Source organism: Ylistrum balloti, unplaced genomic scaffold, assembly GCF_031769215.1.
Source record: "Ylistrum balloti isolate Yb309-2 unplaced genomic scaffold, AGI_CSIRO_Ybal_v1 Utg369686, whole genome shotgun sequence".
NCBI lineage: Eukaryota > Metazoa > Mollusca > Bivalvia > Pectinida > Pectinidae > Ylistrum > Ylistrum balloti.
This window is the reverse complement of record NW_026781924.1, coordinates 595,114-613,111: the sequence shown is the minus strand read 5'-3', so window position 1 is coordinate 613,111 and position 17,998 is coordinate 595,114. Positions and strand designations below refer to the sequence as shown.

General features: G+C 35.6%; 1 protein-coding gene across 1 annotated transcript in view; it reads right to left on the bottom strand.

The window, feature by feature from the left end:
- Window positions 1-17,998, bottom strand: part of LOC132564996 (dystrophin-like) — a gene marked incomplete at its 3' end in the record, with an annotated part of 240,840 nt that overhangs the window by 136,534 nt on the left and 86,308 nt on the right. The window contains exons 20-33 of the mRNA XM_060229602.1: window positions 17,274-17,446; window positions 16,723-16,938; window positions 11,318-11,431; window positions 5,711-6,037; window positions 5,083-5,296; window positions 4,776-4,879; window positions 3,845-3,997; window positions 3,383-3,544; window positions 3,149-3,277; window positions 2,822-2,995; window positions 1,897-2,052; window positions 1,367-1,534; window positions 419-754; window positions 16-174 (exon numbers count right to left, since the gene is read on the bottom strand). Of these exons, the coding sequence (XP_060085585.1) occupies window positions 16-174; window positions 419-754; window positions 1,367-1,534; window positions 1,897-2,052; window positions 2,822-2,995; window positions 3,149-3,277; window positions 3,383-3,544; window positions 3,845-3,997; window positions 4,776-4,879; window positions 5,083-5,296; window positions 5,711-6,037; window positions 11,318-11,431; window positions 16,723-16,938; window positions 17,274-17,446 (2,585 nt within the window). The remainder of the gene's footprint in view (window positions 1-15; window positions 175-418; window positions 755-1,366; window positions 1,535-1,896; window positions 2,053-2,821; window positions 2,996-3,148; window positions 3,278-3,382; window positions 3,545-3,844; window positions 3,998-4,775; window positions 4,880-5,082; window positions 5,297-5,710; window positions 6,038-11,317; window positions 11,432-16,722; window positions 16,939-17,273; window positions 17,447-17,998) is intronic.

The following is a 17,998-nucleotide window of genomic DNA, read 5'->3' as shown; positions in this document are numbered from 1 at the left end:
GTAAAATTATCTGACCTTGACCTTGCTGGTCAGTTCCTCCCAGCGTTGATTAAGATGGGTCAGTTCAGGTTCGACCATACTGTTGTAACGGTCACTCTTGTTCATCAGCTGTATGGCTGTGTCCCGAACTTCATCAACCTGACTGGCATACTCATTGAGCTCCACCTGCAAATTCTGTAAAGGAAACACCATCTTTTAAACTACATACATCTTCTTGAACAGATTGTAAAGACTTGGAGAGAAAAAGGAAAACGCTGAAAAGGCAGATTTATTATTTGTTTATGTCGACCAAAGATATTTGAATACATGGAAGTGATTGTCTTGGAACATATTTTACAAGAGGTAAAATTTTCAACTCTACTTCACACAACAAGCAAAGTTCATGAGTGCCAGGACCAGCCCTAATCCCTCCTTGTACCTTTATTTTATCTCGTTGAAGTTCTGAGGCCTGCTGCTGTACCGACAGCTTCTCGTGGTCCTCCAGCACCCCCTCTGTCTTTGCTAGACAATCCTTGACCTTCATCAAGGACATCTGGAATTCTACAAATAAAGTTTCTAGATTAGAAAGCTCCTTTTGTAGCTGTTCTCGTCTGGCAGCTAGACGAAGAGTCAGTTGTGACCATTTCTCACTCAGATCATCCAGTGTGGCCTGGGCATCAGTCAATGGTTCCTCCGCATACGATGACAGCTGTGTGAGAAGATCCCTCATGCTGGATAACATGGTCTGCCTCTTCTGCATCTCATCTTGTACAGTCTGTAGAATGAACAGAATCAATAGTATCATAATATAGGTACATCCTACCACCACAAGATTTTATCTCATTTTCAGTCCACAGTTTATCATTCTGATAGTTCAAGCCTCATACATCAATTCTTTATTCCTTCTTGGTATTGCTTTTGGGCAAAATATCTACAAAGACATTCAGAGAATGGCAAAACTGTCAAAAAATCAGAATTGTAAATTGTAAACCACTACATGTTAGATATCCTGTATATCTGTGATAAGCATGGACTTCTGTTTAAACTTCACACATTTTACTCTATTTGAAAATCCAATGCATTTTCTATGCTAGTTTTTTTTCTGTACTATTCATTTTTTATCATAAATTATTCCAAAATACCCTTTATAAGAAACATTTTACAGGTCTCTCAAAACGGAATAATTTGTTTACACTGATCTCCATAAATCGTTTCTACAATAGTTATGCTTATATCAAATTTGCTGAATAGATCAATATAATTTCTGTTTTGGAAAACGGGACATCAATATTAATGCAGACACTTTAATCCCTTTATAGTTTTGTTACATAGCCACATGTTGGAAACCTACTTATGGTATTCACTAGAGTGGTTCTGAAACTCCCACCTGTACATAGTTAAGATCAGCATCAAGATTCTGGCTTGGACTAGCCCCATCTCGATCGTCCAGCTGTTTGCTGACCGAAAGCAAAAACTCATCAACTGCAGTAACCTCCTTCTTAAGCTTCTTGGAAAGCTTCAAGGACTTGTCCAGGGACGTTTTACCCTTGGTCACCTAAGACAAGAAAGATAGCCACATTTGGATATCCCCTCTTCTTAGTAGGCTTAATATAATATATATATATAGCGGATAGAGCCAATTTGTAAATTACCACTGACATTTCTAGGGTTTTGATAACCTAAGGTAACTATAGTCAGCCAACATATATTGGCAATCATTACTTGCTTTATCAATCAAAATGGAAAGGTATCAAATTTCAAATGGCGTGAAAAATAGAAATAATAAAAAGCAAATATACCAGAGTATTGACTTAACACCACATTTGTCAAACAAGATTTTGAAATTGGCATTGATTGATTATCTGAGTTTCCTGGTAAAGGCTCATTCACTGATCCATTGCCACAGTCACACCTTACCTGGGCACCTAAGTCGTTATATTGTTGTTTAATGGCGTCTAACTGTTTGTTCAGTTTATCTGGAAATTCCACTTGTTTCTTGTCAACAATCTGTCGTCCTGTTTTTATGACATATTCCACTTCTCCCTTCAGGTCACTCATCATGCGGTAAAATTTCTGCAAAGTAAATAAACTTAGATCTGATTTTTGAATCTACGCTAAAGATTTGCAAAGAGTTCTATATGTAGTGGCCAAAAAATGTTTCCTATCACATTGTTGTCTTGTCAGTTCAGGGTTGTCAGCCAACATAAATTCCCTGACTTTTCACTGAATTTTCACTGACTTTTCCTTTACCACAATGAATTAATTTTACTTGCCTCCACTCAAACTCTTACAGTTCACCAGTCCTCCTATATCTTAAAAACTTAGTTAGCCAGGGTTATTTTGTGGTTTTATCTTTTTATTGAATCAGAAGACTGCTCAAGCCACAGTAAATTCGACCATGAAAATTTTTTTTCCTGACTATTCACTGACCTGGCAACCCTGCAGTTTATAGGAAAATATCAGACAGCTAACTGATTTGTCACTGAAAATTTCAAATTTTTTGGGAAATATTCCTATTCAATGAAGCTTCAAGGATTAAAAAAAGGAACTTCCATTTTTCAAAGAACAAAAAGGAAAAGGGGAATGGGAGATTAATTTTGTTTTTTTTCTCATTACACAAATTAGGCTTTCCATTTTGAAAAGACACACAACACAGAAAAATCTAGGATATTGAGACTTCTAATCTCTAAATAACTTTAGAAGGATTATGATAAATTGTTAAATAAAAATACCAAAATCAAATTTTGGATTTCATTTTAAAATATTTTCTTTGAAATTTCCCAGGGCCTTTTGTGTTCAGTTTCCTGGAGACACATGCTCCACAATGTTTGGTATAACTTACCATACATTGGTCATGCTTGGCCTGTAGAACATCAGGATCCTCCGTCTGGATTTCCAGCAAATGTATCCTCTCCCCTATATTGCTCAAGTCTCGTCTGACTCGATTTAACTTTGGCTCGAAGTCTGTTGGTCGTTGAAATTTACGAAATGTTATGGTCACATCAGCGAAATGTTTCTGAAATAAACAAGTAATAAGTTATCATAAACTAGAAAATACACAAGCTCCTTAGCATATTAGTATCAAAGTTGATAAAGTGGTATAAATAACAGCAACCTTGACTTTGAAGTTCTTATAAAAGAACTCGGAAGAAATCGGAGAATCACTTACCTTTAGGATATCAATCTGGTTCTCTAGACGAGCACCACCCTCTAAGTTTCCTTGTTCTTTGTATTTCTGAGCTTGCTGTTCCAGTTCTCCTAACAAATCCTGCTGTTGTTTAAACTCCTCTTTCAGGGACTGTAACAGAAATCCAATGACATTAACCCAATCAAGATTAGTTCACAACTTTTCTTCATTAAAGTTTAATTAACATTTTGTATAATTTTGATCAAATATTCTCACCTCGTACTCTTCTGGTACATCCCCAGCTAGAACATCAGCGTCGAGTCGGGACTGGATGAGACCGCTAACGTCTGTCATCCACTGGGACATATCGAGGATCTGTCGCTCCATTGTCTGGGCCTGGTTCATAGACTGTTCCAAGTTGTGGATTGTCTCCCTTGCCTAAAATCACAATATGGTAGATCTAGGGTAAAGACACATAATGATAACAACTGTATGATGCTGACTACATTAAAAAAATTTCAGGAGTAAATCATTGATTCATTTCTTTCTAGTACTTTGGTTTGAATAAGAAACTGACAATTTTTTTTTTCTAATATCCAACACTATGCTTAAATCATATTTCAATAAATTATTTTGAAAAAGTATCAACGTATGAATTTGTATATATATATACCGCCTACAACAATGAACTGATTTAAGATGTCTAACTGTATCCTGTTTTGTGCGTTCCTGATTTACCTGACAGTCCAAGAGGTTCCATTTTTGGGAATACTCCTCCATTTCTTTCTTGATCGTGCTTGACATGATGGAGTTCCCAATCAGCTGCTGGCTCAGCTCCTGGAGTCGGGCCTTACGGTCACTGTTGTGTTCCCGCAGACTCACCTCAATATCCTACAAGGTATAACACAATCACCATAGAAACAGACCTTCCCTTTCTACTTTTTGTATATACATCACACAGAAAGGTATTATTATAAATTATGTGTAGCATTTTTGAGAATAATAATAATAACTAAAAACAAAGGTTACTATAACTTTCAATCAGGGCTTTGGAAGAAATCCTGAAAATACGTTCCTTTTCATCTCCATCTTCATTAAGAGTCTATCCAAAATTTCCATTCTACTGCACTGAGGTACGTTTTTAACATGAGAACATTTGTAAATCTAGAAAGATCCAAGTTTTGCTCTTGCGAGATACCAATTCCACTGTCACATAATGTCATTTACCTCCCAAATAAAAATGATAAAATGGCATATTGATGTGAGTTATATCTAGTTGAGTTCTGGACTTTCAGGTTCAAAGAGTAGAAATAGCTTGTCTGCATTTGGGATGACTCCTGTTTAATGCATGTCTCATGAGATAGCGTTCCTTGTATAAGTGTAATATCTCTTACAAATTACAGGGATAATTTAATACTGACGACTTTATACTAGTGGTCCTGGCATAAGTGTAATATCTGGTACAAATTACAAGGATAATTTAATACTGACGACTTTACAGTGTATTGATCTTTTAAAGAGCGAACAAAGATCAAACAAATTCTCTAAGTCAGTCACTGGGCTTGTGTTGGTAACAGAAATGAAATAAATATGAGTGGGTTTATTACCATATAAGGACTTATTGTCCTTTCATATTGTATCATTAAATACAACTTTTGTAAAGCCTTACATCTAATTCTTCAGAAAGTTCCTCTGCATCAGAGCTGGCCATTCTGGACCTTTTCAGTTTGGCTTCCAGAGACAGGAACTGTCTCTTCTCATCATCTTGAAGGCCTGTATCATTTAATAGGAAATTACAGATTAAACAATATCATTTCATTCAAATATGTTCTGTTTAATTGTTCAGTTTCAAGGGGCTAATATCTCACAGTTGTCTCAACTTGCAGTAGTTTTCAAGGATTAAATATTGTCAACACTGACCTTTGAAATAGTTCAGTTGTGTGCCTGACCTATATAATGACCTTTTTGACACTGACCTTTGAACTGTTTCCACTGTGAGTCTGAGGAGGCATAAAGCTGTGAGTAATGGTCCACTCTGTTGTAGACATCAGTCCATAGAGCGTTCATCCTCATCAGTGCCCGGGCCAGGTCCTGGAGAGAACCTGCTGGTGCCTTGTTCAACATCTCATTTGCCTCTTCATTCACTTTATTCACCTCCTCTTCCTTTCCCGAAACATCAGTCTTCAGGTACTGTAGGATGCATAAAGGGTCATAATTGTTATTCATCAATGTAAATGTTTTCTTCTACATCAATACAAAAAAAATCAGTCAAACTGCAAAGCTATAAAAATTCATAAAATTTCAAATGTTCCCCTCTATAATACCAGAATATCAATCACTCTTAAAAAAAATCTCAAAGTTTTCAACAGCAGCAATAACCATGGCAAAAACATTCAACAGCAGTAAAGGACATTCACACTGTGATATTACTGTTTACAAAGCTTTTTCCCTTACCTTAAACTTCTTGGTTTTGACAATGCGACGATTTTGACATAACTATGAAATGTTTAAACAGCTTCCCCTTTACCTTAAACTTCTTGGTTTTGACAATGCGACCATTTTGACATAGGTAACTATGAACTGTTTAAACAGTTTCCCCCTTACCTTAAACTTCTTGGTTTTGACAAGAAGATCATTAGCATTGTTGACGGCATAATCTTTGTTAGAGAGGTCGTCTTTCATTGGTTCCAGCCAGTCAGTTAGAACCTTAATGCGGTCGTGGATATCTTGACTGGAACTCAGCGCCACCTTCAGACGACTGTTCTGTTCCTCGGCCAGACACACAGTCTGGTTCCATTTTTGGTTGAGAGTTTTGACATCTGTAGTCATTTTGTCTCCGAACTGAGGGTTGATGTTGTCTGATAACTGCTTGTGGAGCTCCGAGATGCTATTTATATTCTGTTGTAGTGTCTTGATGTCTTCCAAAACACCCTGAAAAATATGACAATGCTCTCATATTAAACAGCAAAATCTGACAAAATGAAAACCTGTCTTTAACAAAAGTTTACTGACATCATATTAAACTGACCACTGACAAACACCTGACTTAACCATCACCTCACTTAACCAACACCTGACTTAACCACCACCTCACTTAACCAACACCTCACTTAACCAACATCTGACTTAACCAACACCTAACTTAACCATCACCTGACTTAAATAACACCTCACTTATTCAACATCTGACTTAACCAACACCTTACTTAACCAACACCTCACTTAACCAACATCTGACTTAACCAACATCTCACTTTACCAACACCTGACTTAACCAACATCTCACTTTACCAACACCTGACTTAATTAAAATCAATTTTAACCAACACCTCACTTAACAAACACCTCACTTAACAAACACCTGACTTATCCAACACCTGATTGTGCTATGACTTAGATCTAACAACATCTCGTAGTTAACTTTACAGAAATTTTGACTTTAAGGTCATCATGTGGCTTCTAACATGATGATATGTTTCTGACGACAAACTTTACCTGGGAAGGCCATAATGACATTACAAATTTCATACAATGTTATCACACTTTGTAACAGACTCTGAGTCATATGAAGAAAGATTTCCTGTGGACATGTCATTCACACTAAATTTGCATTTATTTTATTTATTTTTTGATAAACATCATTCCTACACTTCAGGACATTTTCTTTTTTATAATCACATTAAAAAAATTATGTTTTACATCAATTGTCTGCAGATATCTTATCATCAATTGGACATGACATTCATTCCCCCATGAACAAGTTTTAGATACTCCCGTTAGAGTGTGTGTTTTAAGTGTAATGACTATCACCTGTAGATCTCTGTATACGATTTCTGTTTCTCACCTGTCCATTATGATTTACCCAAATCTCAAGCTCCCATACTTTATCCTTACAATCATTCCAACACACTTACATTGAGTCAAGTTGATTTCTAGGATGATCTTGAGACTTTCGAGATATTCACAGAAATTGTAACACATTAGTAGTGTACTCGATATTGGAGCTGGTTCACAGAACTTTTATTACAACTATCACAAAACTATTCTGTCCAGCTTGTGAATCCTCTGTATTTCACCATTCTCAGAAGCCCAGCACTATTAGGGATTTTCCGGATTGTGTTCCTTGTCTAATGTATCAGTACAGGTATACTATCCATCAAGTCTGAGTCTATATTGCTTAGTGTAGATATGTCACCACTCCCATTGTACAGGTACATAACCAAAACCTCAGCCCAGAAATAAAACACTTGACAGAAAAACAAAAAACCAACAAAAGGCAAAGCAAATAGCCACCTGCAGAGATAACATGTTTCTGTGGTCCTGCTATATACCTGTCCTTACCGACTGTAAGATGTTCTGTATCACACTGCACTACTGGATGGCTGTACTAATTACAAGGTATAGAGGAGAGGCGGGGTGGGGGCGGGGTTAAAGAACCAACATGTTTTATTTCATACAGAAATGATGAAAAACTTGTTTTATGTAAGAAATGAAGAAAGACACTGATACCTAAATTAAGAATTAAGTTTATCCCTTGTACTTTATCTAAAGAAAGGATGAAGACAGTTTTACTCAGAAAAGGAAAGAATCTTCGTCATTATCTATTTAAAGGAGGTATGGGGAAAGACAGTTTTACTTAAAGGCATAATTAGAAAGAAATATCTAGCATATACATACACTTCACTTACGAACAAAGGGAGACAAACACTTCACTAGAAATTATCAAATATTGGATGTCTTAGTGTTCAGAGGTGAAGATTTTCAGAGAATAGAGTTTGGAAGTTGGGGCTGTCTTATTAGTTTTAACCAAAATGTTGTTAGTTCAACCCCTAACTGGAACAGAACAACACTCCTGCCTATTACTTGTTCAAGTAAAAAGAAGAGAGAGGTAGACAACCACACACACCTGGTATAGCTACCAGGTCAATAAACATTATGTTTATTTTGAAATAAAATTTAGGTATATACATTACAATATACCTTTTACATAGCTCTCCTGTTATGATTTATGTATAATACAACACAATGATTTTGTCATAAGTTTTAAAAAAGTCACTTGAATGAAACTTCAAGGTATCTGTATGTCCTAAAATATAAGACAATTTTATTTCTTCGTCAATCTTTGTAACTATAAGAATGTTTTTCTAATATAAAATCTGCAAATTCAATCCACACCCATTTTTATTTTTTTAACAAATCAGTTTATCTTCAATAACAGGTTTAAGTGAAAAGGAGTGTAGAGTATATATCATACAGGGTGGACAGCTAACTAAAGAAACACTCTAGGTGTTCATCATACACGGAACTAGTGTTGGTTATGGACGATAAATGTAAACGTTCCTCATATTTCTGTCTGCTGTCTAAATTTGTAATGGTTGAGGATGCTTACTAAAGAGCAACAACTTTACTATTATATCATCGCAAACTTCTTTTCTTTATTACTCTTTATTTCTGTTTTTATCACACTAATGAGGGAAGAGGAAGGACGGAATCGAGACATGAAAAAACTCAAAATCAAAACCCAAGCTGAATGGCAATCAAACACTAATTGAACTGTCAGTAAATATTCTAATAAATTATTTCCTTTCTTAGGAAAAAATATGTGAAGGGATGTAAAACTCCTGAGGAGGGAGAGAAAGGCTGCCAAAACTAGAGGGTGTGTAACTATCATCTTTCTATCCCAGGTTTCATACAGTAAACATGAAATCACCTCTGACAAAACTCTCACGATCACGCCAGTCATCTATTATAAACTTACAACATGACTCAGACAAAGAAAATAATTGGAGAGAAAAACAGACAAGTTTTAATTGAGGGAACATGCCACAGACGGATGAGACGTACTTATAGACCTGACTATAAACACCCTCTGGAGGTGAAACGATTCAGTATAAACAATGCTCCCGTGGAAAATTCAAGAATTATACAAAAGACAGAAATTGTAAACAATAACAAAAAAACAAAAAAGATTTGATTTTGTTTACATAAGCAAGAAACTAAAATTGATTCCTAACTTGTTCTCTAATTTGAATAAAAACCATCTTCAGTTTTTCCAATGGTAGGTTTATCAGAGGTAGAATATAATGTATATCCACTATTTATCAGTCTATACAACCCTAATACTTGAGTGTGTGTGCTTTTTTTTAAAGTTAACACATATTAATTGGACTTCTTTCACAAAAGAGTTTCAATCTAAGAAATTAGTAAAGTAACAATATCTTCAAATCGTTTTCAGGTTATTGTAAATCTGCAAAGTATCTGTTATAGATGATTGATAAATCCCTAGCGAACAAAGGGGCTTTTTTTTAGCATGAATTGAACTTAAGGTAAACCACAGATGTAATATGTAGCGTATGTCTTACACGGAGGTTAAAAATTCCATGTTTGTTTAGTTACATCACAGCAGTATGTAAACAGACTTCATCATCACAATAAAACACAGATCATCACATGGTCTTATTGGTGTAGTGCACAGTCTGCCTACATACTCCAGTGGCTACCACTGTGAGATGGTGACCCTTACCTACACACCTGTAAAGTAGTCCTCCCACAACATACCTGATGCTATACATACACAGGTGCAACTTGCCAAAGATTACCTGTAGGACTTATAGGACCTTATATATGACTTACCTGTCGCTTAGTTATGTATGAACAGAATTGAAAGGTTGAGAATTAGACAACTTATGGTCATGCATTTAGGCTTTAATTAGAAAACAGTTTTACTGTTTTGAATTTCTGTGCCATTTCCAGGAAATTTGAACACCATACATGTGGTCTATAAGGGAGCATAACTAATAATCCCATTGATACTGACCATGGCCGGTATCAAAATGAAAACGTTGTATATTAAAGCTAAGGATTCGAAGGCAAAATACAATTTAGAATTTAGAATTTTGAATGTTTGATATATATTTATCAGGGTGATACTTATAAAAACATGAATTGTGAAAATGAATTTGCTGTGTATCTACAAGATGCACATTCATTTCATTTGTCTGAAGAAAAATTGAAAATCAAAGGTTTTTAAGAAATGAATTGGTCTTGAAATTAGTTGATTTGAAGCTAGTAATAAGTAATATATTGTATTTTTACATTTGTAATTGTAAACTTGAAGCAAAGTGAACTCATTCTTGGATTTCATTTCAGTAATAATGACCATAAATACTAAATACTAAAGTTATGGAAGGTGTTACATCATAAAAATTACATGAAAAACCTCAAATTGTTGCATTTCATGATTGTATGAACTTTCATCATCATAATGACTCAATTTGGAAACGGATCGGATACAACATGCCAGAAGACAGGAGCAACATGTGTAACACAAAATGTCTGTAACAAGGGGACGTAAACCAAATAATCAAGTTACAGACCTGAAGAGACTCAACAGACTGTTCTACAGTTATTAAAGATATTCTCAACGATATTTTACATTACTGTACTCTAATTGTTGATAAAGGTCGATAATAACAGTGTACAATTTCAATTCGTAACATTCCATTAATTTTTTATGGAAAATCTTTATTTATTGAACTGTCGTTTTCCGACAAAGATATAAAGTGCAGTCCTTTGTCTGTGCTTGTTAAATGTCATTTGCCCGTACAAAAGGCTGAAAAGGCCAAAAGGCTGTTAAATAAATTAATAGCTTGAATCATCTGAAATTGTTAGTGTGTCAAGGTCATTTACTAGAACAACAAATAAGCTGCAACAAGGAAGCAGGTAAATCTCCATTATCAACACATTATATCAACATATTTGACTTCTGTGACCTTCAGAGCAGGCTATTGGGTAATTTAAACCGATCTTACAGTCCTTCCTCCTAACATGATGATACATCAACAATGCAGGCCAAATAGAATTACACAATACTTTTTCTATCTTCAGACGTTGTAAACACAATTCATAGCTTTTAACAGCCGCAATTTCATCACGTTTACAATTCTCTATATTTATGAATTATTGAACGTCAAGGTCATTCATTTCAAAAACAATTCAACAACCTATCTACCCTACCTACTTGCTAATTAAATACAGACTTCTTGCTTTATGGATGTCGGTTCAACACAAACTTAAAATCACCAATGTTACCTTTTTTTTCAGTATACTTGAACAAAGGCTTGATAAATGTATATGGATTCTTGTCATACACTTTGACTTCATAAAGGTGAAAGGTCACAAATGTTTGATGTCCACAGAATGTTAACTTACGTTGCTTTCGTTCATCTGAGCTGAGAGTGTAGGGATGTCACCAGTAGCTGGATCTTCAGCATGAAGGAACACTTCCATCTCCTCCATCCATCTGTTGAGTCCAACTGTTTGATTCTACAACATACAATAACAGTAGAGATGTATGTCTGGTTCTATAACACACAATAACAGTAGAAGTGTCTGTCTGGTTCTACAACACACAATAACAGTAGAGATGTCTGTCTGGTTCTACAACATACAATAACAGTAGAGATGTCTGTCTGGTTCTACAACACACAATAACAGTAGAGATGTTGGTCTGGTTCTACAACACACAATAACAGTAGAGATGTCTGTCTGGTTCTACAGCACACAATAACAGTAGAGATGTCTGTCTGCTTCTACAACACACAATAACAGTAGAGATGTATGTCTGGTTCTACAGCACACAATAACAGTAGAGATGTATGTCTGGTTCTACAGCACACAATAACAGTAGAGATGTCTGTCTGGTTCTACAACACACAATAACAGTAGAGATGTCTGTCTGGTTCTACAACAAACAATAACAGTAGAGATGTCTGTCTGGTTCTACAACACACAATAACAGTAGAGATGTCTGTCTGGTTCTACAACACACAATATAACAGTAGAGATGTATGTCTGGTTCTACAACACACAATAACAGTAGAGATGTATGTCTGGTTCTACAACACACAATAACAGTAGAGATGTCTGTCTGGTTCTACAACACACAATATAACAGTAGAGATGTATGTCTGGTTCTACAGCACACAATAACAGTAGAGATGTATGTCTGGTTCTACAACACACAATAACAGTAGAGATGTATGTCTGGTTCTACAACACACAATAACAGTAGAGATGTATGTCTGGTTCTACAGCACACAATAACAGTAGAGATGTCTGTCTGATTCTACAACACACAACAACAGTAGAGATGTCTGTCTGGTTCTACAACACACAATAACAGTAGAGATGTCTGTCTGGTTCTACAACACACAATAACAGTAGAGATGTCTGTATGGTTCTACAGCACTGGGAAAACAAAGGGACACACCACAATTTATTTTTAGATACAAGTACAGTGTATGTGCAGGTTTTAATGACAAATAATGAAAACAAAATGAGAAGATAATTTAACTCCCATTTTGAAATCTAGTTAAATGAAATCAAAATCTAAAATCCTTCATCTCCATACTACCTGAATCCAACCAATGAGAATGCAAGATATAATTACCAGGTATGCAAATAATAATTGATGGTTCTTATGCTGCATTACATACACTGTGTGCATATGAGAAAACAATATCATAATTCCTGTATAACTAGTTTATAACTGTAACAGAAGCACATCCACACACTGACTACCACCTACAAGTTGTCCAACTGCATCAGCTCTTTCCAGAGATCTATTTTTATCTTTTGTAATAAAATCTAGATTCTAGTTTAGTTAGCATATGGACTTCAAAATGTTTAAAGAAACTTAGATATTATTCCCATGAAATCAAATTTGATAAATATATTATTACAAGGAGTCAAGAAGCAGACACTATTTTTAACATTAAATATGCTATATCTAATACTATAACTGACCTCATTACTTATGAATTTAATCCCATTATACAACATGTACAGTCACGGCTAGACACTATATCTAAAAATAGCATTTTCATGAATCGGAACAATAACTGCTTTCTGATAAAAATCAGGGAAGAAAAACTGTTTCCCTAATTGAACTCTGTAGATATAAAGTAATCAAACTTGTGTTCACTTACCCTGGGTGGTAGCCATATTTTTGATAGCCAACATCAGTAAAAGATCCTGATCAAACTTAAAATGATACAGATTCTCCTTATACTGAGACTGACAACGAATAACTTCCAGATTTATCGGTGAGGATTCTGAAATTCTTGTCACAGTTAACAAGATGTGTTATGTAAAAACCCTCTAACAGGAACACAGGTCTGTAGCTACATATACCGTTGCATCACTAGCTATATTTATCACAATGTTCTGTCCCGTACATCTATTTATACACAGCTTTTTTTCTAAATTTCCTCACACAGCAAGTGATGTGTAACTCAACAGGCACTGTTTCATTCATAAATAATCATGAATGGGTTGTTATAGGCTGATGATGACCAGGAGTTGTAAAATAGAAGTTTTATAACTCTCCCAACAGGTGGTAGCTAGATCTCGTACTACCTCGTTTACCTGTCCAACACCTAGCTGATATGTTCCATTCAGTTATGTGTATAAGATATAGTAAAAACACAAACTTAAATCCACTTAACTGGTCAGCAGAGTACAAACATGACAGACACTTTTGAACGGTCAAGTGTACCCTCTGGCCAAAGACTTTCACTCCGTATTATGGTTCTACGCTGATATCATTATGTGCGAGTCCTTGAGTTTTCTACTGATAGCTAGAGTTGTTATAATTTACAACTACTTCATACAATAATCATACTTAAGGTATCAGCCTTCGCAAACGTAAGAAACCACAGGTCACACGCTGTCTTAAAGTTAATCTCATCAGATGTGTGAGAGATTGTGTCTTTATATCCTTAGCACAAGCCTGTTTAGACATATGCTTCAGGAATGACATAAAGTGTTTCGAAAAAAAAAATTCTTTTATACTACCAGACCGAATTTAACAATCTCTGAACAAATCATATCTGTTAGTGATATAACAAATAGCCTACCCAACCTCACAGCTATAAATCACACCAGACATTTTTTTATTGACTTCTATTACTTCGGTCAATTCAGCAAACATCCCAATGAACCTAGGAGGCCTATATAGAAAGCCATTCTCTGGTATATAATACCATTATATAGCCACTGTAACCCTTTCCTCACGATCTCCTACGATACCAATAAAATCAGCCTCTCTTCTATCGACATAAATAGTGCTGACATCACACATCCCGTACTAGGTCGAGATGTCTATGTCGTCTGGCCCAATCTGCGCTTCACAATTTAATTACCAGCAAAAAAAAAAAACTCTTCCATTAATGATGTTGTCCTTTTCAATCAAATATCTATTGACATTTTCTGCTGCCAGCTCAAATCGACAATTCACACACAAACTATCGTATTTTCATCTATATATAGTTACTAAGTAAACAAATTAGACCAGAAGGAAACATCGATATATCGAAAAAAAGACTAAAGCATCAATGTTTGTACAGTAAATGCTATAAACATTTCCTTCCGGACAGCAAGCATCGCTCGATGCTCATGAAGAGCTATTTACAGACAGAGATCAAGTGCCTATCGACCTTGTCACTTCCAGTCTGGCATGTGGTGATTCGGTAATGGCCCCCGTACGATTAATCAGTGAAAAGGTTATCACAGAATACAAGTCCTAATTTAGTAAATCAGTAACAAGAAGAGTGAACAACATTAAAGATCAATACTATACATTATATTTCATTTCCTTAATTAAATAATTTTCAATTAATTTCAATAACTGGCCTATCAGCATACACAAACACATTCTAAACACTTGAGATGATAATGAAAATCTCATTGACGACTGGTACTTGGCATAATCTCATTGCAGACGGTGCTTGAAATTCAATATTTACCTTGGGATCAAACCGTTCAGTTATTGTTATGATAGGAGATTATAAAAGAAACTGGAATCTAAAATATGGTACAACACATGTAAAGGTTTTTGTGTATGTTTATAGCTTGCTTTGTACAAAAATTTATCGATCAAAAGAAAGAAATAGCCAAGTTTCCCGACTTCAACAGCGATAAACTTTTTATTTCACATGACGTAAACATTAATGACAGCTATTATTGTGGCCATTGTTGTCTGCCTCAGCAATTTCTAACTCGGAATGGTGACATCACCTGATTTTTGTCACAAGATCTACTGCAGGGAAATATTATATGGTAAAGTTTGACAAATATCAGAGGTAACGGTGACATTACCTAATTTTTCACAAGATCTATTGCAAGGAAATATTACATGGTGAAGTTTGACGACTATCAGAGGTAACAGTGACATTACCTAATTTTTGTCACATGATCTATTGCAGGGAAATACCATATGGTGAAGTTTGATGAGTATCAGACGGAAAGACAATGTAGATGAAGCGTAATAAAAACATTGAACAATTCAGTGCACCATAAAGCTGGTGATTTTCATTGCTCAAAATTTCGGCAACTTTATCTTGAAAAGATCAGGTTATATTTTAACGAAATCAAATTTCCCAATCTGGATGTAAATTGACAAATAACATATAAATGTCATTATTTCACAGATTGAATTTAAGTTTTACGATCACATTGATGTACCGTAACTTGTGAAAATAACATTCCTGCGAAAGTAACTCACTACACATAACCAGAATGAGTACTTTAATATGAGACAAATATAAATTTGAGCCTCAACATATAATGATAAGTCATTGTGAATGTTCTATTCCTACGACAGAAACATCATTAACAAGTATTAAAGACTTTTGATCTTCTGATCAATCAAAAACTACGGTCTGAAACTAATTCCCCTTAACCTTTTTCATGAACAAGAGGCAGAATGGGCCTTAACGGTCATCTGACATAAAATACAAGATTTCAAATTTTGAACTTAAGAAGAAGTCGAAAAAGTGTTTTCAAGATGGCAGCCATGTTGGATTTAAGACCAACCCGAAATTAACAAACTTTGGTCAGAATCATGTCACGATCATTCCAGGTAAGTTTCAGCTCAATGAGACATGTAGAATGTTGAAAATGTTTACGACAGGTGACGCCAAACAAAAGGCGATCGCAATAGGTCATTCGACCCTTCGGTCAGACGACCTAAAGATTTGTATTCAAGTCAGTGTGGCTTGTATATAGTGTTGTATATGGTCTTTGTCACTCAGCTGATAGAGCATGCTTCTTTGGATCAAATGATAGGGTAGGTTATTATCATGCTGGAGACCGGGGTTTGATTTCTGGTTGGGACACTTGACAGGAATGTGAATTTTCCCTATTATTTCAGATTGAAACCCAACCAAATCCCACAGGTTGTAGCATTTGGAGTCTCAGGTTGAGATTTCAGGGGAAAAAACAGCGGGTCGCTGTGGCTTGTATACGTAGACTCAGGTTTGATTCCTGGTACAGGAACGCAACAGGAATGTGTATTTGCGATGTTCTTTCTCAAATTTATAGTCCATACAACTCAAAAGTTAAGGCAAACGTAGCAATAAGACATGGTTTCTCACTACAAAATTATGACAATATAGGAAGGTTTAAATCAGAACTCACGAAGTTTTACCAACAAATGGTGGAGGTATCACAAGTGTTTACTGTCTAGTGGTTTGTTATGTCTATCTTATTCTAAACAAACGATAACCAGCCAAATCAAAATGTTCTCTGATTAAGTATTATTTGCCAATCCATACCTGGTACTGTTTAAGCTGACCAATGGCTCGCTCGAGCTTATCTAAACGTTCATCTATCACTGAGGAAACGTGGCTCCAGCGTGAGTTCAGGCCTTTCAGGTCCTTTTCTAGTTTACGAGCCTTATCCTCAGTCGGTGCCTTGGACAGTAGATCCTGACCAGTTTTATTGATGTAATCCAGGCTGCTGATGTGGTCCTGCAGGTCAGTCTGAAGGGACTGTGTAAGAGGCAAAAAGACATGTTTTAAGACTACTGGAAACAATGGTGTCAGTACTGTAGCCTTTATACAGAGATAGCTAGTGTCTAGGGAGTCTAAATTCTGTAATTAACTCTAGTTTTATACAGGTTGTGTCTTTATATAAGCAAAACACAAAAACAGATGTAAATCATTAAAATTCTTATTAAACTCAGGGGAAAAAGGATGTTTACAAATGGCAACTATATTAAAAAAGAAAAATGTGTGAAATACAGACAAAGAGGATACAAATTTTAAACAAATGGAAGACAGCTAATAGAAGGGCAATAACTTAAAGCGTAAGGGAGATAACTTACCCTGAACTGTTGTAACTGGGTGTCAAGCACCTCAACATTTGTGATAACAAATTTCTCTGTTTCCAGGACGGACTCCATATCACTAAGCCATTTCAGAAGGGCACCCATTGCCTCCAAGAATGTTCTTGGTGGCGCTTTCTCCAATGCATCAGATAAATGCTGCTGGCGTTTACCTGTTGAGAGACAAATCATGGGTCATGAACTTTCTTGAGCAGGATTATACCAGAATTAATTAAAACACAAAGTAAAAATCAGTTTAATTCCTTTAGAATCTTCAAAAATCCAGAAGCAAGAAAGAAATTTAAATGAACTATAACCTGTGTCTCAGATCATCTACAACACATCAAAAGTGAATAAGTATTTTCTCTCAAATGTTGTTTGTATCCCGAAAATGACAGTTATTTATAGTCACTGTCTCTAGACAAAGTTTGGTCACAAAAACCAACACAATCTATATAAGTAATGGTATCCCAATACAGTGAAGGCAATCCAACATCCTATAGGGAATGGTCAGTCAATGTATCTGTGTCAGAAACCTAGATAGATACCAAAACGTATTCTACAAGAGTTCCATCAAAGGGAGGTAAATACAAAAAAAGGAGAGGATGGAGCATCAACAACGAAGGTTTCGAGGCACATGGTAAACAAAAGGACATTTCTGCAAGATTCTACTTCAGTACACAACACTGCTACATCTAATACGGAACCCTTGGTGTTGGCATTCC